Here is a 26,514-nt window from a genome sequence, read left to right on the forward strand (position 1 = left end):
TAACATGGGTAAAGTGTCTGGCACATGGAATATGTCCAGTAATATAAGTTATTGTTTGCATTTAGTGTCACACAGTCACTAAATACTTGGAATACAACATTATTTTGGTAATCTCAATTGAGGTTGATGCATGACCTTTTCCCACTGTTGGTAGATATGTGCATTTTGTCTGTCATTTCACCAGCCCGCATATGTGAACTTAAATGAATTGTGTATTTATGAAAGGGAGGAGAGGAAAGGTAAACCCCAGAGATGAGAAAGGTTTGCAAGAGGAGAACAGAAAGGTGGGTGTCAAGTAATCAACTCTCTTAAGTCCCAGTGTGGTTCCTGCCATGCGATAATAGCTCTATGTTGAATGGATGGAGTTTTGTATAGTTTGTTTGACTATGGGTTGTAGAATTGAAGTTTTCTTCAAATTTCTTAAAATGTTTAAGATCTAGGAAGCCATTTCATTTGCTGTTGTTGTCATTGCCTTTTGAGGGTTACTGTTAGTTTGTTTCTTACATTTACCATGATTATCTCTATACCTGTGCACTCATTAATTTCTCCTGGTTGTATTTCCTTTATAACTAATGTTTCGCTTTTCAGGCACACATTTTAGAATGTATGCAATATGGGAGCAATTTTTACATGTTTGACATGATTATTGTTAAAAGTCAATTTTTAAGATGCATCATGGGAAAGATTTTCCCCCTTTGCCAGTTGTGAAAGGGCATTAACAATGGTTTAGGGCCTGGTCCTAGTGTGGAGCTTTACTTAAAATCACTTATTCCTGTAAATCACAGCACATGGCTTGTGGATAGTTTCTTTACCTTGTAAGTGGGGGGATCAAGTCAGCTGGTCATACTTCTATTTAGAAGAGGAGCCAGGGGTGCCTGGGTGGCTCAGTTGTTAAGTATTTGACTTCGGCTCAGGTCATGATCTCACAGTTCATCAGTTCAAGCCCCGCTTTGGGTGAGCTCGAGCCTTGCTTTGGGTGAGCAGGAGCCCCGCTTTGGTTAAAACATGAGCCCTAGGTGAGCCCTGCCTCTCGCTCTCTCTGTCTGTCTCTGTCTCTCTCTCTGTCTCTCTCTCTGTCTCTCTCTCTCTCTCTCTCTCTGCCTCTTATGGGATTCTCCCTCTCATTCTCTGCCCCTGCCCCTCGCTCACTTGTGCCCTCTCTCGCTCTCTCAAAAAAAAAAAAAAAAAAAAAAAAAGAGGAGGAGGAGCCAGGATTCAAACCCAGGCCTGTGTTGCTCCTTCTCACCATACCTGTGTATTACTGCTCTAATGTTTGCTAGTATATTTATTACCTGTCTGATGTTGCCACTTCTTCCACTTTCTTCAGGAGAAACCTTGCTCCTGTCTAGGTGATTTTCAGCATACAGCTTTCTAGTGACGTTTAAAGTGTTCTGATCTCCTGTCAATAAATGTCAGATAGAATAACGTGAACATTTTCTGGAGGTTTTGGTACTGTGTCTATATATAGCTGATACTACACTGAGGAAGTAGAGAAATAATAATCTGGAGAAATGGGAGCCAGGAGCACTTTTCTGTTGTTGTTTCTTCCGTAATTAAATAGCATTGATGGAAGTCAAAGTGAGGAAAACACATTATAAGTCAAACTATTTAAAAATTGCACTATCCCCTTCCAAGTTGTGTACATTTTCATATACTATTGTACAAGTTGTAGAGCCAGAGCATAGATACAGTTTCATACCATATTTTTAAAAAATCTTAACAATTTTTTTAAGTTTTATTTATTTATTTTTGAGGGAGAGTGAGAGCATGCATGAGCGGGGGAGGGGCAGAGAGAGAGGAGACAGGATCTGAAGCAGGCTCTGTGTGACAGCAGAGACCCCAGTGTGAGGCTCAAACTCACAAACTGTGAGATCATGACCTGAGCTGAAGGCAGACGCTTTACCAACTGAGCCACCCAGGTGTCCCCCTACCATATTTTTTAACACTATTTTTTTTTTTATTTTTTTTTCAACGTTTATTTATTTTTGGGACAGAGAGAGACAGAGCATGAACGGGGGAGGGGCAGAGAGAGAGGGAGACACAGAATCAGAAACAGGCTCCAGGCTCCGAGCCATCAGCCCAGAGCCTGACCTGGGGCTCGAACTCACGGACCGCAAGATCGTGACCTGGCTGAAGTCGGATGCTTAACCGACTGCGCCACCCAGGCGCCCCTATCATTTTCACTTTCATATGCTACAAGGCAAAGTCTTCATAAGTATTTTTATGATTGCCGAGTATTCTATTCTCATATTTAACGATTTTCTGTTAATTTCTAATTCTTTTTTCATAATGGCACTGTATTGAACATCTCATGTGTAGCTATTTTAATGTTTTAGCTTATTTCCTTGGAGTTTGAAGTGTATTGCCAAATTATTTTCCAAAAGTATCTATCCAGTTTAAATTGCTTTCAGCATTGTCTTAACTAGCATTACTTGCCTTTACTTCTGAAAGTGTTTTTCAGTGGAAGCATGAACCCTTATGCTCTGGTTTCCAGAAATGTAGCGTTAGAGAGGTTGGCACTGTCTGTATTCATGTCTCCTAATGGGTATATGACCAAATAAGTTTTGATGACTCTCACAGAAAGACCCCAGACAAGTTATGCTTGAAAGACTAGATTTTGTTAGTGTTTCTGAAACTTATTTAAATTTGGAATTTATTTTTCTTGTAGATCTATAATAAACATCTTTGCGGAATACCATACTATATAATATCTGTGGGAAAAGGAGCCAGCCTGTGATGCAGTAGAATGCTTTGTAGGGACGTGATCTTATGCAGGAGAGGCAGTAAGGATGTTTGCTCTAACATTATGTCACCCCAATGGTAAGAAACCTAGCCTTGTTCATTCATTCATTCATTCATTCATTCATTCACTCAAGCAATTGACTGAGAGCCTACTATGTGCCAGACACTGTTCATCTACATAGCAGTGAATAAAACCAATACATCCTTGCCCCTAAGTAGGCAGTAAGATGGGAAGAATGGACATTATATGTTCAGTCCCTTACGGGAAGGTTCTGCACACATTGTTTCATGTGGAATAGGCTTTACAGCTTACCAACAGTAAATAGTGCTGCTGCCTGATTTAATTAAAAAATAAATAGACATATTACCCTTACCCTCATGAAATTTGTAATCTGCTGGGGAAGCAAATAATTATATGTGAAGTGATAATTACTGTAATGGTGGTATATGCACACTATGTTATAGGGACACAAAGGAAGGGAATCTGTTCCCTATTGTGAGGGTTCCAAATTTTTTAAAAAACTATTATAGGGATTTGATTTCTCAAGAGTTCTTAGGCACTGCCACAGAATTGAACATATATTTGTTTCTGTGCATGTTTGCAATGAATTAAAAACATCTTCATTGGCAAAGACAACAGCTAATTTTGATTTAAAATATAAATTTACTCAATTCCACCCACTCATTATCTGTGTTATAATCACTGTAATCTTCACATTCCTTCTCCTTAGTCAGCATGGACTTCATAAGTCAGTTCTTACCTATTCTGTCATGGAAAGGAAGCCAGATTGGAGTAAGAATCCTATACTGAGTACCTACAAATTCCTGCTTTAATAAAGGTTTCTAGTATAGCAAGGAAACTCAGTAAATCCATTCATGGTACTGTAGAAGGGAGGGGGTGCAAAGCAGATCTTTGGTCTTATTAGTCTGTCCTTGGTATCAAGTCCCTAAGAAGTTCGGACACTTGTTGGATGTATTGGGGAAAAATGAAGGCCATCAAAACTGTCTAATTAAAAAAATTAAATGGTAATTTCAAATTAAAAACATTGTTCACCACTGATTCAGAAGAAAGACAACTTAGAACTACTGTTTGAGGATTGCAGACAAGGCTCGTCTGTATAATTTTGATCATGTTTCATTGACGACGGAGGTAAAAGATGCTGTTTGCTATATTGCAAAGCAGGATGATCTTGGCTTATCTCCAGTAATTATCATGTGCTCATGTTCGAGAAAGGCGGTCACTGAGGAGTCTGATGTAAGAACATCTTTGTAGCGGGTCCCCAGGTATCTATCTATCTATCTATCTATCTATCTGTTTTTAGGGCAGTTGGAGGAAGAATGAAGACAAAAGCAAGATACCTCCCCATGATCTTTCTATCACTGTGTAATTACATAACTTGTAAGCAGCTCTAGTTGCCACTTCCCCCTTTTTTCTTAAACGGATGAATGTTTGTGATTTAGCATAAAGTTCATGAACTAAGAAAAGCAGTTGGACACAGATGCCTGTATCTTTCCACTCAATGTATCTTATTACCTTTAACTGCCTGTTAAAATCATGCTTTTATTTTTACCTTTCAAATATAAATTGCCAACACCAGGCTTAGCAAATGAAACGGATTACTTATGGTAACTGTAAGTAGTTATGCACTCCAAATCCTTGAGAGAGCTTTCCCAAAGGGCAGGCAATGTCTTTCAAAATCCTATTACAGGATTTTATTTGCAGGTGCTGTGAACAGAAGGCTGAAAGCCTCCATGTTTTATTGCTACCCAACTTCATCAGGTCTGTTCACTCTATTGAAAATTGTGGCAAAAATGATACACATCAGCTCTTTTATTCTTTTGTTACTACTCTGCGCAAATAAAAGCATATTGGGGAATTTAATGAAGCAGTACGTCCTTGGAGGGAGCTTTGAAGATTTGGAGTGTACGACTATTTGTCTTTAATACTGGAGATTTTTGTGTAAAACAGACTGGCATGAACAAAAGAAAGTCCTCACAGATAGCCCAGTGTTTGCCACACATGTGCTTAAATCACACATATTTAGTAGCAGTCACCTTGGAGGCCTCCTGGGTGTGCCAAGGAGCACCCAGGACAATGAAAACTAGCAGACTCATTGGAACTCTGGAGCCACTTTTGGAGGTGGTCTGTTTGCCCAGAAAGTAGAGAGATCAGCATATCAAAAAACAAACAAAACACTGGAAGGGGGAATTTGATTATTCAACAAATTAGCAAGCATACCCCAAGGACACATGCTGGGAATCTGTGCTGCTTGAGAGGCTACATCTCAGCTTGCTTTGGCCTTCACATGCACGGTTGGCTTTTCATTAGGGCCTGGGAAAGGCTGCTAGGATGGAAAGGATGGATCTGTGCTGCAGAGATCTAGGCACACATGAGGGAATGGGCGTCCATAGGCTTCTCATGAGGTGTAGTCTTCAGGTTACTGCAATTACTGACCTACCAGTTTCACTCTCCTGATTGCTGGCAAGTAGGACTGTAGGGATGTGTTGATGACCTCATAAGGATAATCTTGACTCTGCTTAAGTTTCTAAGCTTCAGTGCTTAGTTATAATGCATATTTGCAGTATACCTCCTGATTGATCAAAACATAGAAGTATGGGCAACTACAGTTGTGAACTCCTGGCCCAAACGGTGTTGGAGTTGATGCTGGTTTGTCTTTTTGCAGGCTTAACATCACCAGCACACCACGTCTTTCCCTTTGGAGCAGCCTTGGGGGTTGTCAGTTATTGCTGCTTTGAATGTAGGAGAGAATACAGTCCTCTGGCTTACTCTAGGGAGATGACAAGGGAGCTTGTGGTCAATTAGTGCACCAGAAGTTCTAGACTGAAGCAATTCTAGATGTACGTGACCAGATAGTACTTAGGAATCTCACCAGTGACATCAACATGAAAATATTGTGGCAGCTTAGTAAATACTGCACTGCACTAATTGTGTGAAAGGCTGAGAGGGCTCCTTCCTAAAGGGAACAACCATAGAACCTTTAGCATCAAGAAATCTTAATGGATACAAAGTAACGAAATGGCTGATTTTTGTATTTTTAAACCAACCTAATGTTCTGTTTGTTTACTACTAAACATTTCTGAGTGGAATAATTCTTATTTGGCAGTCAGTATTTCCCCATCATAGCAGCAAGAATTTTCAGTATGTTTTGGGCACAAAACACATTCTATTTTAGACACCAAAGAATCATTTTTCAATGTTTGCTTCAGAGTTTGTGAGGTAATTTCAACAGATCTCACAAATGTTTACTTAATAGTTCCCATCTCTATTCCTGCAGTACTTTTTACGCATCTCTATTTTGGCATCACTCAGCCATAATCATAGTACCTAATTTGTTTCTCTTTTACTAAACTAGAGCTCAGAGAGGACAGAGGCTTTCTTACTTGACTTTGAATCTCAGGTCCATTGTAGTGGCGCTCAGTATTGAAGAATCAACAAAATGCTTGAGAGTGTTGTCTGAAAATCAAGTAACTTCTTAGTGTAATTATGCTCTTTTTGTAGCACGTTTTTCATTTTCTCCAAACCATGTCTACACAAGTCTGCTGTGTCAAGGAAAGATTCATAGCATTAGGTAATGAGGTTATGAGATTATTGTAAGAATCTTTGGGAAGCTGCATACTTTTATCTTAATTAGGAGAAAGTCATACAGAGAGTAAGCATACAGTATAAAAAGGAGGCCAGAAGCATTCAGTCATTGCTGTTAGGTATTAGCTATCACCAGAGTGTCTCGTGACTCCCTCCGCTTGCCTCCGTATTTGAGACCTACTTGACTTTTTTTTTGTTTTTCTTGATTCTGGATTGTTGGTATTGCCTCTCTGATCCTTTCATTTCTTCCTGATCCTTCCTGCCCTGTCTATATTCACATCTGCCAGACCTTTTCCTACCTAACTGATCCCTGACTTGGCCCACCCAATTACTGCTGATGGCTTCCAGTGATACCTGATTTGACCTGACTGGTTATGACCTATCATTTGTCAAAACCTTTGTGTGTTACTAATATCTGCAATATATTTATTCAGCAACTATTCTTTCATTAGAAATAACATGGAAATTTAGGTCAAAACTTTTTATGGGTTTAGTTCCTAAAAAATATACATCCCTACTACAGCTTATCAAATTTACCAGAAGGCCTTGGATTTAGCTATTAGGGCTTATTGTGAATGTGGAGTCTAGGACATAGATGCTCCTGCTAAGACTTCTGTAAGAGATACTGTGGAAGCTTTTCTTTCTTGTTTCCTTGCTTGTATCTATGATGTGTACAAACTGTAGGGAGGAATGTGAAGGTATTAAACATTGTTCTTACCTAACTTCAAGGATATGAATATAATAAAAACATAAACATGAGATAGAGGTCAGTTGTGGTCTTAGAATTGCTTTTTATGTGCTTCAGATTCTCCTTCTCTCTCTGCCCCTCTCCCACTCATGCTCTGTCTCTCCAAAGTAAATAAACATTAAAAAAAAAAAAAAAGGGGGCGCCTGGGTGGCGCAGTTGGTTAAGCGTCCGACTTCAGCCAGGTCACGATCTCGCGGTTCGTGAGTTCGAGCCCCGCGTCAGGCTCTGGGCTGATGGCTCAGAGCCTGGAGCCTGTTTCCGATTCTGTGTCTCCCTCTCTCTCTGCCCCTCCCCCGTTCATGCTCTGTCTCTCTCTGTCCCAAAAATAAAAATAAAAAATAAAAAAAAAAAGAATTGCTTTTTATGGTCTAGTACTATTATTAAAAATTATAATTCTGCCTTCTAGATTACTAACCTTGTATAAGTCAAAAGACTATATAATGTGAATGTTGTTATACACATATATCCTTATTTTATTTTTTACTTTATTTTTTTACCTTTCATTTTTTTATTATTATTTTTTAAATATGAAATTTATTGTCTAATTGGTTTCCATACAACACCCAGTGCTCATCCCAACAGATGCCCTCCTCAATACCCATCACCCACCCTCCCCTCCCTCCCACCCCCCCCATCAACCCTCAGTTTGTTCTCAGTTTTTAAGAGTCTCTTATGTTTTGCCTCCCTCCCTCTCTAACCTTTTTTTTTTTTTCCTACTCCTCCCCCATGGGTTTCTGTTAAGTTTCTCAGGATCCACATAAGAGTGAAAACACATGGTATCTGTCTTTCTCTGTATGACTTATTTCACTTAGCATAACACTCTCCAGTTCCATCCACGTTGCTACAAAAGGCCATATTTCATTCTTTCTCATTGCCACGTAGTATTCCATTGTGTATATAAACCACAATTTCTTTATCCATTCATCAGTTGTTGGACATTTAGGCTCTTTACATAATTTGGCTATTGTTGAAAGTGCTGCTGTAAACATTGGGGTACAAGTGCCCCTATGCATCAGTACTCCTGTATCCCTTGGGTAAATTCCTAGCAGTGCTATTGCTGGGTCATAGGGTAGATCTATTTTAAATTTTTTGAGGAACCTCCACATTCACATATACCCTTATTTTAAAAACTTTATGGAAAATTTCAAAGCTTCATTTTTCCTATTTTTGGAAATCTTTCTTTTTATACATTCAGATTTGTCTGGTATTTTATTCTTTGAGCCTGAAGTTTTTGTGTTTTTTTTTTTTTAACAGAAGGCTCAATGCCAAATGTGAGGCCTGAACTCACAACCTTGAGGTCAAGAGTCGCATGCTCTACTGACTGAGCCAGCCACAGCCTGAACAGTTTTTGTAGTTCAGGTTTGCTGCTAATAAATTCTTAGAGTTTGTTTGAAAAAGTCTATTTTTGAGAACCATTTTTCTCAGAAATATATATATGATTTTCTTTTTTTTTTTTTAGAAAGCGAGTATGAATGGAGGAGAGGAGCAGTGGGAGAGAGAGAGAGAGAGGGAATCCTAAGTGGGGCTCAATCCCACGATTCTGGGACCATGACTGGAGCTGAAATCAAGAGTCAGACCCACGGAGCCACCCAGGGTCCCCTAATAAGTGTTGACTTTTTAAAAAATTGTTTCAGTAATTTAAAGATGTCATTGCATGCTTTTTGTTTTGTTTTGCATAGTTTCTGACAAGAAGATTGCTTAATCTTTGTTTCTCTGTATGTAATGTGCCCACCTCCTGCTGCCATCAAGATGATCTCTTTATTTTTGGTTTTCAACAGTTTGAATATGATATGTATAGCGTGTGTATGTGTGTGTATGAACACATGCGTATGTATATTGGATTTATCCTGTTTGGGATTCTCTGAACCTCTTGGATCTGTGCTTTGATTTTTTTTTTTTTGTTATAAATTTAGTAAATATAGCTGTGCTTTCTTATAAATTTCTTTTGTTATAATTTTTGTAGGATTCTCAGTCATTATTTCTTCTAACATTTTCTCTGCCCCATTCAATCTTCTCCTTCTGGGGTTCCAATTACACATATGTTAGACCATTTGATATTGCCCTGTAGTTCTTGGATGCTCTTTTGTGGGCTTTTGATTTTTCCCTCTTTTTTTCTTTGTGTTTCATTTTCAGTAATTTCTATTGACCTATCCTTGAGTTTATTGATTCTTTCCTGGGCTGTGTTTAGTCTATTGATGAGCCTGACAAAAGCATTCTTCATCCTGTTACCATGTTGTTTTTTTTTTTATTTTTAGCATTTCCTTAAGTCTTACAGTGTCCATCTCTCTGCTTGAGTTTGAGATCTCAGGTTTCAGATATAGATTTTCCACATGTTTTCTCTGAACCTTGGTTTTCTCTTTTACAAAGTAGAAAAATCAGGAACATATAATAATGACTAACAGACTTGTTTTGAGGATCAAATAGGATCCCTTGGGCTAGTCCCTACCTCTCCCTTCCCTCAGTCTCAATCATTGTCATTTAAGGTTTGCACAGTATGATTACGATGACCCTATTTAGTTCCTAAATTGTAAGATTGTGTGAAGGGGAAGGGACCTAACATTTACTGACAGCCTGTATTAATCTCATATAGAATTTGAGAAGGGGATAAAAATCACATTTAAAATGTGCTTTTGTAAAACATTTTACTTCTGCCAGGTCTATGTGGATTTTAATTGGAAGAAACAGACAGCATTAAATCCAGTTGCCACTTGGTTAAATCTGTTAAAGAATCATTAAAATTTTTCAACTGTTGGGCTTCTTGACTCGCTTGAGAAATGTCATGGCTCATAAAACATCTTACTCTCTTTCTCGGTGCCTATAGGATTTTAAATAATTGGGTTGGCTCCCCAGTTTTGCGTTGTGAGGAAAAACTAGTGGAGTTTTGTTCCTTACTGACTGGTGCAAATGAACAATATTCTCATTGGATTTGGCTTTGTGGTCACAGAGTTGGATTCAGAGTCTGGTTGCACAACTACAAAATCTTGGGCTGATTATTTAACTTTTGAGTTTGGGTTGTTTTTTGTTGTTGTTGCTGTTTTTTAATCTGTGAAATAAGGATGGTAACCTGCGTCAGAGAGCTGTTTTGAAGACATAATGTATGTAAAGAAGACATAAAGTATGTAAAGCTTTGGGTATAGTACCTAGTTAATAGGGATCAGTGACTGATAACATTAAGAATAGTAGCTAAAATGCAAACATGCCACCATTAAGTCAAGTTGTAGTAAATAGAAGGGGAAAGGCAACTTTAATATTCTTTTTATTTCTTTTATTTGGAAAGGTCCATCTGGTAAAAGGATATCTTAATAGGGAGAGGGTTAACTAAAAAGTGTGGATGAATAAGAATAACTAAGAATTAGTGCTTACTGTGTGATAGATACTCACGTTTAGTCCTCAGAATACCCCCAAGCCATCGTTCCTCTGAGACGCCTTTTCTTTATCTGAGTAAGAGTGACCACCCTCTCCTTGATGTTCTTCTGTTCTAGTTTGTACCTTGTCACTATCTTTTACATGTAACTCCCTCCTCTCTCCGCTTCTCCTCCCCAGTGAAAGGTTTTTTACGTATTTGGTCGCAAGTGGCCCACAGTAAGTAGAATTAAATTGTTGGGATGTCGGATCTCTGTGTGTTTCTGGTCAAGAGTGAAATCCCACTTTCTTTATGTTGTAGGTGAAAATTTAAGCATTAAAAACTGAATGTTGGTCTAAGGTAACATTGCTAAGAAAATAGTTGTGGATAAAGAAACTGCTCGATCAATCTGAGGCTCCTCCCCCCCCCCCCCCCCCCATAGACTGTTTGTTTTGTTTTGTTTTTTAGACTGTTTAAGATAAACAAATATAGCATCTTAAAGTAGCTCTTGCTCTGGAAATTACCTTAGGGTAAATATGAATTTCAAAGAGGTATCCAAATTCTGTGTTTGTAAGTCATTTTACTCTAATGGGAATTATTCAAGATTGAAATTATTTAATACAAAGAAACATTCTTTATTCGTACTGTGAGTAGCTGTGTTCCAAACATAGACCACAATACTGGCATTCTTGCTTGAAAAGTACAAGGAATAATGTCAAATTATTTTTGCAGCTTTTCTTTTCTTTTTTTTTTTTGTCATAAAAATTTTCACAAAATTGTCCTGCTGATCATAGATTTTTACAGTTGGAAGGAACCTAAGAGATGCAGTCTAACTCCTTCCTGCCACCCAGAGAGATGAAGCAATTTTTCCAAAGTCACGTAGCTAACTAATGACAGAACCGGCGAGAGAACAGAGTCCTTGATCCATTTTCCATAGTGTTACATTCCTTTGGAAAAAACTGCCTACTCACTCTTGGTTTTTAATTCTAGTTAGAGTCTTAGGGTAAGGTTTTCCCCTGTGAGTCACTACTGCTCTTTTGTTTTCTTGTGTGGGTGTCTGGGACCAAGCTATTAAGGGGGGTGGAGTTTTTTGTTGTTGTTGTTGAACAACTGAACAGTGTAAGGCACTAAACAAGGAAAAGGCATCTGTCTGGTTAGCATGTGAGGGGTAGGGAAGAAGGGGTGTAGCTCAGACTCTCTGCTTTCAACATTGATAAGCAGGTATTTTAAAGTTGAGTTTCCTAACTTGGGGTCTGAATTCCCTAAAGTTTTATGAAAACTATGCAAATAGATACATACCTCCCAAGAAAAGAATGTGTAGCTTTCATCAAGTTATTAAAGGGTACATAGCTAAAAACTGTTGCTTTCTTTTTTAAAGGGAGGAAAAGCCAATAAGCAAACCTGAGAACCAGTTCCCGACTCTTGTACTCTAAATACTAACTATACTAGAGGCCTCCTTATTATCTCCAGCCGCCTTCTGTTGGTATGCCCTTTCCTGAAGATAAGCCTTCCCAGATGGCTTCCTGGATCTTGTCATGGAAGCCATTGGAGGCCCCAACCTTCTCGCAAGAACTTTTCCCATAGGTTTCCCAAGGCTGCCTTCTCTCCCTTCTCTGCCTATTTTTTCCAGCATAGGGTGGGAGACCCTGGGTTTTTTGTTCATTAGAAAACTTAGGGGTGTTTTTTCTATTACATTCTGGTTAAAAGGAATTTGTAAGCTGACTTGAGAGCCTGAGAGTATTTGCTATAAGAAAAAAAAATGCAATCAGGATTCCATTCAATACTTCGCACATTTACTTTTAGAATGCTTCTGGTTCTTCAGTTAGGGAATCTCTGTTTGATCGAGAAACTCTTTCTACTTTCTAGAAACAGACTGAAAATCCGTGGATGGTGGCTTAGGAGTTACCCAGATCTGTCTCTAAAAATGTTTTAATTTAGTTTTTCTCTCCTGAATTTTATTAGATCTAAAAGAAATTACCCTTGAATAGGAATTCACTTTAATGGGCTTTCTTCCTAGAAAAGAACATAATATGTAAAGCACATTCTAGATTAAAAAAAATTTTTTTAATGTTTATTTCTGAGAGAGACAGACAGACAGACAGTGCAAGCTGGGGAATGGCAGAGAGAGAAGGAGACCCAGAATCCCGAAGCAGGCTCCAGGCTCTGAGCCGTTAGCACAGAGCCCAACGTGGGGCTCGAACTCACGAACTGTGAGATCATGACCCGCGCTGAAGTCGGACGCTTAACTGACTGAGCCACCCAGGCGCCCCTCTAAATTTTTAAGTTTAGCATCTGGACACACAAAGAGAAAGCGACCACTAAGATTAAAGTTGGAAGAATTTGTTTGTTCATTTATTCGTTAAAAAAGGCCATAGTGGGGGCGCCTGGGTGGCGCAGTCGGTTAAGCGTCCGACTTCAGCCAGGTCACGATCTCGCGGTCCGTGAGTTCGAGCCCCGCGTCAGGCTCTGGGCTGATGACTCAGAGCCTGGAGCCTGTTTCCGATTCTGTGTCTCCGTCTCTCTCTGCCCCTCCCCCGTTCATGCTCTGTCTCTCTCTGTCCCAAAAATAAATAAACGTTGAAAAAAAAAAAAAAAGGCCGTATTGAATACATGTCTTGAACCCTCAGGTGTCATGTTAGATGCTGGGAAATGAGAAGAGGTCTTTTCCCTTGTGAAGCTCATGTTCTTCTGGGGATACAGTTAACAATTCCAACCCAGAATGCTAACTACTCTAATAGAGGTACAAGAAAAGCATTGGAGTCAGTACTCTGCCTAACCAGGAAGAAAGGTGGGGTGTTAGGGAAAACTTCCCAGAAAGGTGACCTGTACTTGAGTTGTATCTTAGTAGGTTCAGTAGAAACTTGTCAGGCAAGAAGGAGTCTAGGTATAAGTGGTATTTTTGTGCCTTCCTCATTTTAACTACGTTTAACATTTGCCACTCTCTTATTTTGTATTTTCAATTAGAGCTCTAAACGAGAATGGAAGCCACTGGAGGACCGTAGCTGTACAGACATACCCTGGCTGCTGCTTTTTATTCTCTTCTGCATTGGAATGGTAAGGACACTCTCCTAGATGATCAGAACCTGGTGAACTCATGATCCAAGGGGATGATGGGGAATTGGTTTAAAGGGGGAGCTTGTTATTTATTTATTTATTTATTTATTTATTTATTTATTTATTTATATTTAACCCCTCCTGAATTGCTTATAACAGGAGGTCCTAGGATATCATTGAAGCTGGTTATTTTTGTCCCATACAATTCATTGGTATTTCATACCCCTTGATTTTTTTTTTTCTTTTTTTAAGCTTACATGAGATAACATTAAGGGGATTGGAACTTTGTTTCTTTTACTAGATCATTTAAGGAAGCCAGATCGTTCCACATAAATTTCTGTGAATTGTGATCTTAATGGCATGTTGACCAGAGCACTGGGCATGGAGTCTTGAGTATTTATCCAACCCAATCACACAAACCTGATGGCTATTTTTGTACCAGTTTTCCTTTCAGGGACTTGGTGTGTTCCTTTGTTTAACATTAGAAGTTGTGCCAGGGGGTATCGACGGTGTTTCCAATTCTGACATCTTTTAGTTCTTCCTGAAGAGGTGAAGCTGCTTGGTCACTGCTTCTGCCCATACTAGGCCCCTGCTGCCTGCTGTGTGTGCTGTACTGAGTGGCATCTCTCAGTTGGAGGTCGGGGGACTTGGTGATTTTCCATTGGGTATAGACGATGCAGGAGCAGAGTCCCTCGTACAGAGTGTCGGGGGTGTGCTGATTCAGACTGCATACCCATCCGGCCCTGCAGGGGTTTCTGACACAGCCTTCAGGGACTTGAGAGTCCCTGCCAGTGTGCTGGGCTGGAAAAGAAGGTTGGAAACAGCGGTTTTAAAGCTAGCTGATGTGTAGAGCTACGGTTAGATTGGACTTGGAAATCCTCATCTGGCTCATCACCCTCATTCTACAGAGTGAGAAGCTCAAACCCAGAGACGGCAATGACCATCCCAAGGCACATTGTTAGCTATTAGCAGGGCTGAGAACAGAATCCCGGTCTCATAATTTCCAGGGCAGTGCTCTTTTCTTCCACCTTGTTTCCTCTTCCTCAAGGGGACTGCGCAGACGGTATCGCTTTCTTTTTCGTGGTCTTTACAAACCAAAACACAAATACACTACCTCTGGCAGCCTTTTTTCACAAATACGTGAGCGTTTTTAACCCCCATTTCCCCATATCTTTTTTTTTTTTTTCAACGTTTATTTATTTTTGGGACAGAGAGAGACCGAGCATGAACGGGGGAGGGGCAGAGAGAGAGGGAGACACAGAATCGGAAACAGGCTCCAGGCTCTGAGCCATCAGCCCAGAGCCCGACGCGGGGCTCGAACTCCCAGACCGCGAGATCGTGACCTGGCTGAAGTCGGACGCTTAACCGACTGCGCCACCCAGGCGCCCCTCCCCATATCTTTTATAGAGCTTCTTTAGGAAAATCTTATTCTGTGTCCTCTGCAACGGTACACCCTGCAAATGCCACTTGAAAATCACAGAACTACCCTAAGCCTAATAGGCATAATTAGCAGGTGCCAGTTCTGAACCTGAAGAAAGGATAAGAAAGCAGTAGACTTTTTAAAGAGATATAATAAATTGAGTAAAATAAGGAGTGTTAGTTTTATTTTTTTTCAACGTTTATTCATTTTTGGGACAGAGAGAGACAGAGCATGAACGGGGGAGGGGCAGAGAGAGAGGGAGACACAGAATCGGAAACAGGCTCCAGGCTCCGAGCCATCAGCCCAGAGCCTGACGCGGGGCTCGAACTCATGGACTGCGAGATTGTGACCTGGCTGAAGTCGGACGCTTAACCGACTGTGCCACCCAGGCGCCCTGGAGTGTTAGTTTTAAAGATAATAGCTTAGTTTCAAGAAACCTGAGATACTTAGAAAACATCAAAATACCCATTTCCTCACTTAGGACTTCTAAGATGTTGTTCAAGAGTCTACTTAGTTTAATGGAGTGGCACCTGAAATGCAGTGTGCATACAGAGTGTGGGAAAAAATTTTTTGTTAACAGAATTAGTCCACCACCTCTCCCCACACCCTGAATCATCCCTGAGACAAACAGCAGCTGACCTTTCGAAATTAGATTTATAAACACATGTACCTGCCACTCCAGGTGCTTTTGATTTTCTACTCTAAAATAGTTTGGGAAAGCATCATGAATGTTGATAGGCTGACTTGGGAGTGACCTGAGAGTAAGGAGTATTTGTTTACTGACATGTTTTAATGCAATGATAATTAATGTTGATGTCAGTGCAGTGGTAATTAAGACCACTGTGGGTTCTTTTTATTTTTCTTTTATTAAAAAAAATTTTTTTTAATGTTTATTTTTTCAGAAAAAGACAGAGAGTGTGAGCTGGGGAGGGGCAGACAGAGAGGGAGACACAGAATCCAAAGCAGGCTTCAGGCTCTGAGCGGTCAGCACAGAGCCTGATGCGGGGCTTGAATTCATATCACAAACCACGGGATCATGACCTGAGCAGAAGTCGGACGCCTAACCGCCGGAGCCACCCAGGCGCCCCACCCCCCCCAACCCACTCTGTGTACTTTTAAATGAAGGAATAGTGTTATGTGTCTTGGAAGGATTTTTTTAATGGATTACCTCCATGGAGTTGAGCTAACCTCAAATTTTGCCATGTGGAAACTGGAGAAATTTTCAAGTTCTGTTGCCCACCATACTGGCACAACACAATAGTAGACCAATGTTTCTTTGTCTTCCGTGTATTCGTTTTGTATGGTTTTGAAAAGGTTTGTTTTTTTCTTTTAGGATTTCATCCTATAGTACTTCTCAGAGAAACATTCATCAAACATTTATTGATTTATTGAGCATTGCCCTATGCTTGATGCTTTTGTATGTATTTATCTTGTTAAATTTTCCCAGTTATCTTATGAAATAGGTTTTATCCCTAGCTTATGAACAAGGTGTAACAAGGTTAAATATTTGCTTGTCTAAGAATATAATAATGGCAATACACGGCAAAGATAGAATAGGAACCAGAAGTTTCTGCCTATATTCTTTTGATCTAGTGGCCTTTCTGTCAACTTGTGACCTTATTTTCAAGTCATATCTTTATTCACTGTCCCTTACTTGTAGTTCTTTGGTCATTCCTTGATGTCTGTGCTTTGAAATATGTTAAGATCTTGTCTTATTTCATTAATCTTCACCATTAAATCTTATTTACGCATGTTCACCTCTTCATAAATATTTGTACTTCTCTTTTATTTCCTCTCTTACATTCAAGATTTTTCCATGCTTACTTGCCTTGTCTAGAACTTAGGGTATTTTTCTTTTCTTTAATTTTATTTTAGGTGGAGGGTGTGGGGGGGAGTGCACATGAAAGTGTGGGAGAGAGGCCGAGGTGGGAGAGAGAGAGAGAGAGAGAGAGAGAGAGAGAGCGAGAATGAGAATCTTAAGCAGGTTCCATGCCCAGCATGTAGCCTGATACAGGGCTCAATCCCATGACCGTGGATCACGACCTGAGCTGAAATCAAGAGTCAGATGCTTAACCAACTGAGCCACCCAGGTGCCCCAAGAACTTAGGTTATTTTCCAAAGCAAATTTCTACCAGCCTTCTTGAGAGCTATCATCTTCCCCATTTGAACTTTCATCACTATTTTGAAATTATTGGACATACATTTAACTCCATTCTAAAAAATTGCACGTAGCATTGTGCTTCTAAATTTCTATTTTCCTTTAAGGTAGTAATCAAGTGGTTCTCATATTAGACAATAAAAAAAATACTTGTTCCTGGGTCCCACCTCTGATTGTGATTTAATCTCTGTGTTCGATGTTCAGCCAGGATTGAGAGACCACTGTTTTAGGCACCAATAAACTGCTGAAGAGTTTTGAGCAAGAAATGATGTGACCGGGTTTAGGAAGATAGCCCTAGTAGCCAATGTTAAAGATGGTCTGTAAAGCCATTGTAAAGCGGGACCACTTTGAAGGCTGATGGAATAGTTCAGATAACATGTGGAAAACTGGAAATAAGGTAGTAATAAAGGAGAGGAAGAGAGAGCATCAATGTTGCAGGCAAGACAGAGGCAGAGTAAGGATGACTAAGAGTTTCTTGTGTTAGGGGTTCAGGTTAGAACTTTTCAGCTCAAATCTGACTCCAGCTTGTAAGTCCCAAACCACAGTTTCTGTACACACGAAGGAACAAAAATAAGATGGATAAACAAATATTACTTTATTATTTTTTTTAATTTTTTAATGTTTTTATTTATTTTTGAGAGAGAGGCACAGAGTGTGAGCAGGGGAGGGGCAGAAAGAAAGGGAGACACAGAATCCGAAGCAGACTCCAGGCTCTGAGCTGTCAGCACAGAGCCCAATGCAGGGCTCAAACCCACAAACCATGAGATTATGACCTGAGCTGAAGTCAGATGCTCAACCAACTGAGCCACCCGGGCACCCCAATACTAATTTATTAGTCACCAGACAGTCCCCTGATTATATCCAATAAAGAAATCCTTGGTGAAAATGACTTGTAGAATGAAGCTTGTGCCATGTGGGCTGAAGGTCCTTCCCATCTTGGATAGTGCAAGTTCATTCTCTCTCAGGGAGAGAGAGGTATGCATGAGAAGAGGGAAGAGATCCATCGGGACCCTATCTGCCCAGATCAGGTTACCGCAGAAATCAGGAAAGAGAGGTGACTGGATGGCCCTAGTAGGAGTGCTTACCATGGACAGTGGAAGGTAGAGAGACCTTACAATTTAGCCCTCTTACTTATTGCTTCTTACTGTGGATGAGGGGCTGTTCTGTATGTGACACAGAAACATTGAAATTTCACAACTACATTCTCATTTTACAGATAGAAAGCAGAGGCACAGAGATAAGTCCAATAACTTATCTAGATAACCCAGTGGCAGCATTGAACCCAGAAGAGAAGAGGTAGAAAAGGTGAGGCCTCAAGAGATAGTCCCTCCTTTGTTGCCTGGAATTGGGAACAACAGATAGTTTTTTAGAACATGGATGTGGTAACCTTGCCGGCCAGTAAAATGTTGTCTCATCAGTATTTCAGATTCTGAGCAAACAGTTTAGCATTCTTACTTCCTATGGCACAGTTAGGAAGCAATAGTGATGGCCAGAAGTGTGGGGGGGGAGACTGAGCAGTCCCCTCACTCCGTATCTTACATGTGCAGTCCAGTAAAGAATGAAACGACAAATGCAGACAGGGTATGTGCAGGAGAGGTGAGTGGTTTGGGGAAGTGTGGAATGAGAAGATGAATTCGACAGAAGTAGGGCATGGGTAAGGATAAGCACTGGGAAATGCAGAGTTGGAGCTTTGGAGAATGGTCTGGACTAGAGCTAGGCGTAGGAGACATCATTGCATACGTTGTCCCTTCAGACTGCTTTCAAGGACCTTTTTTTTAATTTTATAGCATTAGTCTAGTTCCCAGAGCATAGTGTTTCTACCTCATTAACTATTGTTGAGCATGCAGCACCTAGTGAAAGACTCAGAGACTCACTGCAGTATTTAGTCATCTGTGTGATGGTCTGTGCTTTGCCAGGAAGAGGAAGAAAATTACCTTAAGGTTACCTGATCCAAATATGTACCTACTTAATGTTAAATCCTTTGTTTCTTTTTCCTTTTTTTATTACGGTAAAATATAAATAACATAAACTTTACCATGGTAACTATTTTTACATTGATTACATGGATTTGGTTTTTAATGTAATTTAATTTTTTTTTATTAATTTTATTATTTTTTTAAATTTACATCCGCATTAGTTAGCGTATAGTGCAACAATGATTTCAGGAGTAGATTCCTTAATGCTCCTTACCCATTTAGCCCATTATCCCCTCCCATACTCCCTCCAGTAACCCTCTGTTCTCCATATCCATGAGTCTCTTATGTTTTGTCCCCCTCCCTGCCTTCATATTATTTTTGTTTCCCTTCCCTTATGTTCATCTGTTTTGTCTCTCAAAGTCCTCATATAGTGAAGTCATATGATATTTGTCTTTCTCTGACTAATTTCACTTAGCATAATACCTTCCAATTCTATCCATGTAGTTGCAAATGGCAAGATTTCATTATTTTTGATTGCCGAGTAATACTCCATTGTATATATATACCACATCTTCTTTATCCATTCATCCATTGAGGGACATTTGGGCTCTTTCCATACTTTGGCTATTGTTGATAGTGCTGCTATCAACATTGGAGTGCATGTGTCCCTTTGAAACAGCACAACTGTAACAGCACAACTGTATCCTTGGATAAATACCTACTAGTGCAATTGCTGGGTCATAGGGTAGTTCTATTTTGAGTTTTTTGAGAAACCTCCATACTGTTTTCCAGAGTAGCTGCACCAGCTTGCATTCCCAGGATTTTCTTTCTTTCTTTTTTTTTTTTAAATTTTTATTTCTTTTTTTATTTTAGAGAAAGAGAGCAAAAGCAGGGGAGGGACAGAGAGAGAGAGAGAGAGAGAGAGAGAGAGAGAAAATCAGCGCAGAGCCTGATGCAGGGCTTGAAATCATGACCATGAGATCATGACCTGAGCCGAAATCGGGAGTTGGATGCTTAACTGACTGAGCCACCCATGTACCCCTAAATTGATTTGCTTTTAACCTACTCTTGTTTTTGTATTCTTGGTCACTATGCTGGACCAAATGGGCTTATACTTCTTCCTGCAAGTATACTCTGAAAAATTTTACTTTGTGTCTACTTTCCCTTAGGATCATAAATTTTGAGAAGAGGAAAGCGCTTTAGAGATTAATCTAGTTAAACCCAGGAAACTGAGGCTCAGAATTTAAAGTGACTTACCCAAGATCATAGGGAGTATTTGTATCAGAGCTGGGTTCAGTGTCTAGTATTCCCTGTTTGTGTTTTTTCTTTTTTTCATTGCTCAAGCTGCCCATGAAACTGAGACTATCTGATTTTGCTTCCTCATACCGCATGATTTTCTAACCTTTTGAGAACATTTCAGTTCTTTTTTTTTTTTTTTTAACGTTTATTTTTTTGAGAGACAGAGAAAGACAGAGCTCAAGCGGGGGAGGGGGAGAGAGGGAGACAAAGAATCTGAAGCAGGCTCCAGGTTCCCAGCTGGAGTCAGCTGATGCAGGGCTCCAACTCACAAACCATGAGATCATGACCTGAGCCGAAGTTGGCTGCTTAACCAACTGAGCTACCCAGGTGCCCCCATTTCAGTTATTTTAGGGTAAACTTCATGTATTTTAACCTTTTTGTACCCTGCATAGCATCTTGCATTTGTAAATGCTCAGTAAATACTTATTGGGTGTATATTTTCTAGACTTCCAAACATTCTTGCTTATTGATTCTTTCTTCTTTCTTAGAGTAATACATCCTATTAATGTGTGAAGAAATCCAGAAATCTGGAAGATTGGCAAAATTTAAAAAAATTTTTTTAGTTTGTATAAATATTAGTTATTCATCAGGTATTCTTTTTATAAAATGTATTTATTTTGAGAGAGTGTGTGTGCACACGTGAGCGGGGGAGGCACAGAGAGAGGGGGAGAGAGGATCCCAAGCAGGCTCCATGCTGTCAGCACAGAGCCCGACTTGGGGTTCAATCCCACAAACTGTGAGATCATGACCTGAGCCGAAATTAAGAGTCAGATGCTAACTGACTGAGCCATCCAGGTGCCCCTGCATCAGGCATTCTTGTCCTGTCTTCTAGGTGCTAATAGCCTTCCTTGTCTCCAGGTTCTCAGAAAAGGAGGAACAGAAGCCAAATGCTGCTTCAAGGTTTGACAAATTAGTGATTAGGAGATTGATTCCAAGCTTTCACTGAGTTTAGGAATAGAGGTAGAGGATTAGGTATAGAACTAAAGGAGGTAGTATTGAAGGGGAAAAAAAGAGCCTGGATATACTTTCATTTCAGAGCTATAAACATAAATCTTTTCCCCCATCTTTCTATTTTGAAACATTTTACTAGATTTGTATTTCATCCCCACCCGCCACACACCACATGTGTTTTTGTTGACCGTTTTTTTTCCACACCCAAAACCCAAACTAAGGCTTTCACCTTGCTCAGTTGCATGTTAAGGCTCCAGGTTTGAAATTCATACATGCTTGTGACATAAAATGTGTCCCCTTTTTTGACTACTAGTGAATGAAGCTAAGCAAATCCTCCTTCTTAAATTGAACTAATGAGTGCAGTTCAGAAATTGTCTGTCTCCCTCTGAGGCAGTAGGTACTTCCTAGTTTGCCAGATCTGGCATGGGATCCATCACCGCTGTATGCCTTTATCTGATTTGAGCCACCTTCTGTTTGTGATTAGATTTGTCTGCTCCTCTCTCTCTCTCTCAAAATAGCTGTTCTGAAAGCAATTCAGTAACTCAGTCCTTTTAAGATTTTAGCCATGGTTCTCTTCCTTACTAATAGGCTTACTTTCTCTGCAGTGATTGCTCTCTTCTATAGGCCTATAAAAGCTTTCCTCATCCCCCTTATCATTTGCTTCATTAATATGATTTCCTTCTCTTGAATGCCTCTTCCTCTCCCCGCTTAGAGCCATTAAATTATTGAGTGCATTCTGTAAAGTTTCTCTCATCCTATTTTAATTTCGTGCACCACATTTTTTTTCTCATCTGAAACTATATTGCTTCCTGCATTTGGATTTCAGAATTTTTTGTTTTTTAAAGGAGATTGTATTTTTAATTATATTTGGCCTAATTCCCCATTGTGGGTACGTGTACCATATGGGAAGTCCCTGGGATAACAGTCATGGTTTCTTCCTATCTTCTTAGCTTACTATTCTCCTTCCTTTCTCCCCTGAAGCTTCTCACCCTGTCTTCTCTAATGCTTTTGGAAACTACTAAGAAGTTTAAATGGCCAGTGTGAAAATATGTCAGTGTCCCCATTTTACCATATATATGTAACATTTATAATTTATACTCTGCCTACATCCCAGAGGGATGTGAGGTGGCTTATGATAAAAAAAAAAAAAAAAAAGAACCTCACATGTCCCACAGTACTGTTAAAAATAGTCAGAAAGGGAAATCAGAAGCCATTGAAAGGAATCTGTAACACAAAGTACGTATGAAACATAAGAAGAAAATTTCTATAAAAAGTGAAAGAAGAACATAACCTTTTAATTATGCAAGGGCCTTGCTATTTTGACTGTAGTGGAAGAAGATTGTAATTGTGGTCTAAATGTTTCTGTGTAGTGACAGAGTTACAGTATTTCTCATTTTCCCCCTAGAAATTTTTTTTCTAAAAGCAGAGAACTGAAGGAGTGTTTGGTTAGTCCCCAATTACCGTTGTCAGCCTCTTTGGTCTGGCTTCGTCATTCAGATTTCCCACTACCAGCCACCATGTCTTGGTCACCAGCTGTGTGCCAGACCAGCAAGGGATTACATGCGCATGATCTCATTTACTCCTCATCACTGGGTTGTGAAATAGAGGATGGGGCTCTGTGTTAGGGATGAGGAGGAAATACTCTAAGTAGGTAATTGGATCAGAGTCGCATAGGTAGTACGTGGTAGAGTGAGGGTTTAAATCCAGATCTTTCTGGGTTCCCTTTCTGTCACTTGGTGATTCTTCTTGTCAAAGAACTGTGTTGGAAAATTAGCCGTTCAACCTCCTAATGTTTACCTCCACTTCCGGTTTTTGTTCAGTGTAGGATTTCCCAATGATAGGTTCAGGGATCTGCTTAATATGGAATGCTGATTTGAACATGTGTATGTGTGCAGGGGATTAAATTTTTTTATTTTCTTATGTTTTCATATTGGCTTGAAGTCCTGACATGGAACTAATTGTCTTGCATTTTTCTTGGAGGAGTCAGGAGAGAGGGAGTGGGCCACAAGGTGAGGGTGCATAGGTGAGTCCTGACCATCCTGTGCCTGACCCTAGTGCTAGCAGTTAGCTTTGAGGCAGAAGGGTACTAACATTTTTATTGAAACAGGACACTTACATGCATTATTTCGTGTCATTCTCACAGCAGCCTTTGTGGTAAGTGGTTTTAGCCTCAATTTATAGACGGGAAAACTGAAGCACAGAGCATTAAGCAAGTTTGTTCAATGTCACACAAGTAGAAAATGGAGTTCTCAGTGAAGCTTAATCTGCCCCTGGAGCCCATGGTCTTTTCCTTTACATGTTCTCATTTCTAACAATACTAGCTAATATTTATTGAGCTCTTACTATGTGCCAAGCAGGATTCTTAGCACTTTACAGGATTATTTAATCCTTACAGCAGTCTTATGAGCTACACAGTCATTATCTATCTCCATTTCACAGGTGAGTAAATTGAGGTGTGGAGAGTTAAAGTAACCTGGCAAGGATCAGAAGGCATGGGAGTGGCAAATCTGGGATAGTCTCCACTAATGGAGTTGACTTTCTTGTAAACCGTAGTTTCAAGCAGTTTCTAGTATTTAGAGCCACACTCCTTACTCTTTTTCCTTACCTGCAAGATAAAAATAGAGGGGTCATTCAGAAAAAAAGAATTTGTTTGCCTTTTTAGGAAAGTAATTAAGGGGGGAAATACTTTTCTTGTAGGAACTGTGTGTGAGGACAGTACTTAGCACCGTAGCCCTGAGATCTAGCATGGCTGACTGCTTCTATGAGTACTACTCGTGAGACTTGGCTATGATAAGTTAAACAGTGATAATCTCTGCCTTCATTAACCACTTCAGTAAAGATGATCAAAACTCTACCTTTTAATGACCACATTGCAAGATTTTCTAGCCCCTGCCTTTTCTCCCAATTCGGTTGATCAGTAATGATTCACCTTACTTCCTATTCTTAATGCCTACCAGCCTGCAGTGGAATATAGGCTGTTACTGCTCTTCGTGCATACTTGATTTAGCAAGCATGATGCAGTTCGGAAGCATCTACCATTTATTTGCCTTGGGCACTGTGATGAATCATATTCCCATGAAATGAAGTGACCTTTGTGGCACACAGACCCAGTGCCTCACTCTCCTTGACTCTGCAATATTAAAAGCAGAGTAGTGTTTCATGGTGTAATTTTTTGGCTTGTATACAGCTTTACTGAAGGAAGGAAACAGAAATGTTGTGGGCACCAAAGTGGTAATAATTCAAAACCCACGTACCTATTGTTCTTTGAATTTCTTTCTTTCATCAATTGCTGTTAATTTAACAGAACTCTTTTACAACCAAAAACCGCTGAAGAATGAAACAAGCTGGGTTTGATTTTATGCTCTCATCTTTACTAGCTTCTATGGCTTTGCACAACTTATTTAACCTCTCTGGGCCTCAGTTTCCTTATTATGAGGATTAGCGATAACGTCTGGTAAGCACCTAGTACAGAGCCTGGCACAGAGCAGATGTTCCATACAGAGAAGCTGCTCTTATTATTATAAAATGCAAAGATGATCTCATGATGTAAAAGCTTGAGATTTGTTTTGTTATGGTAGTAAATAGTGTTTCCCTGTGGACTTCTTTGTCCTGCTCATGTGAAATCCAAGGAAAACAGTAGAATAGTGTTTGCAATAAGGAAAGATAGCTCTTTGTTCCCCTCAACAGACAAAAGAAGCTCATTATCGTATCAAGTAGTGACTGTTGCTATTGAAATGGTTTATTTGTATGTTTTTTCTGTTTTTTTTTTCTAGGGATTTATTTGTGGCTTTTCAGTAGCAACAGGTGCAGCAGCGAGACTAGTGTCAGGATACGACAGCTATGGAAATATCTGTGGGCAGAAAAATGCAAAGTTGGAAGCAATACCAAACAGTGGCATGGACCACACCCACCGGAAGTGAGTAGACTGTTGGCTGAATGAACTCCATGGAAACTTTGAACGGGGGTAGAAAGTCCTGCTCTTTTATATTTTCTAATAATCTTCAGTAATATATTATTTTCATATGACTCCTGTTGGTGTTTTTAGTTTTTTAACTGTCCACTTGAATCATTCCTGGTTTTGGTCTCTAAATACATTTTCCAGGAAATAAAATGAGCTGCCGGGTTAAAATGGGTGACCTTCAGGGTTTAATGAGTAAAGGCTTGATTTGAGAGGGTTATTCCTTTACTCTGTTTTCCCATTAGCCTATAGGTTGTACACAAAGTTTTAACTCAGGAAATAACATAATATTTTTTCTTCCTAAGATTGTACTTGATGGGAGAGAGAGGGATGGTAATGGATTTTGAAACATTAAAGGTATAATGAAACATTTTGTGATGCATCATTTATAAGTACAGTACGCATAAATTTCCAATTTTATAAAAGATACATTTTCTTTGTCAGACTTTAAAATTTGTTTTGAGTTCTCAAGCTTCATCTTTTGAATGTCTTGAAATTCCTTAATTGTCTTTTTTCTTCGGAGGAGCTATGACTTCATTTTTAATGTCTGTGAGGGAAATGTATTTCATGAAACATATTTTAGGTATGATGTCAGTATATTTGTCCACACTGTATATTTATGCCCTACTTGATTAGATAGGTCTAATAAATAAAGACAGATCTTCAGAATTAACCAAACTAATTTTAAAGTAATGGGTTATCCAATTCAATTAATGAACTTTATAGGAAAAGGCTAAGCAGTAGAAACATTTTTTTAGGCTATAGTTGTCTTAAGAAACATTTTCCAGGATGTGATAACTATTTTTATTATTAGATAAATCTGTTTGTTAAGTCATGGCCACTACCGGCAAATATAAGATTAATTTGATAATTTCACAAACCTGAAGAGACCCAAATAGTTAGTAATATCTCAAAGATAGTTCCCCATTGAATGAAGGAATAATGCTATTCAAATAAATGAAATTTTAAATAATAATAATAAATATTTGTCTAGCATGCCATAGTTGGCAAGCATATGATACCATGCTGTGAGGTAGGTGTAGCAGAGGCTTAGAGAGATTGAAATGATTTTCTCAAAAGTCTGGTTGGTCAGTGGAATATCAAACGCAGACCATGAGCTTTTCCCCTGATAAAGCACCTGCATCCCTTGACAGAAGTAAAAACTGGACTCATGGAGAGTAATTTAGAGGATTTTCATTTATCCTATTTTTTGATTGCCTCATAAAATTAACACAAATTTTAAGCCTTGTATTCTCGTAACAAGATAGCCTATATATATATATATATATATATATATATATATATATATATATAGATATCT

The 26,514-nt window shown here is 39.4% G+C and overlaps 1 protein-coding gene across 3 annotated transcripts in view; it reads left to right on the forward strand.

Annotated features, from left to right (window-relative positions):
• Positions 1–26,514, forward strand: part of SLC44A1 (solute carrier family 44 member 1) — a 201,426-nt gene that overhangs the window by 41,560 nt on the left and 133,352 nt on the right. For all 3 annotated transcript variants that reach the window (XM_040481879.1, XM_040481878.1, XM_040481877.1), the window contains exons 2-3: positions 13,402–13,491; positions 25,009–25,151. In XM_040481879.1, coding sequence (XP_040337813.1) covers positions 13,402–13,491; positions 25,009–25,151 — 233 coding nt within the window. The remainder of the gene's footprint in view (positions 1–13,401; positions 13,492–25,008; positions 25,152–26,514) is intronic.

This window comes from Herpailurus yagouaroundi, unplaced genomic scaffold (assembly GCF_014898765.1).
Source record: "Herpailurus yagouaroundi ecotype Mexico unplaced genomic scaffold, PumYag 160, whole genome shotgun sequence".
Lineage (NCBI taxonomy): Eukaryota > Metazoa > Chordata > Mammalia > Carnivora > Felidae > Herpailurus > Herpailurus yagouaroundi.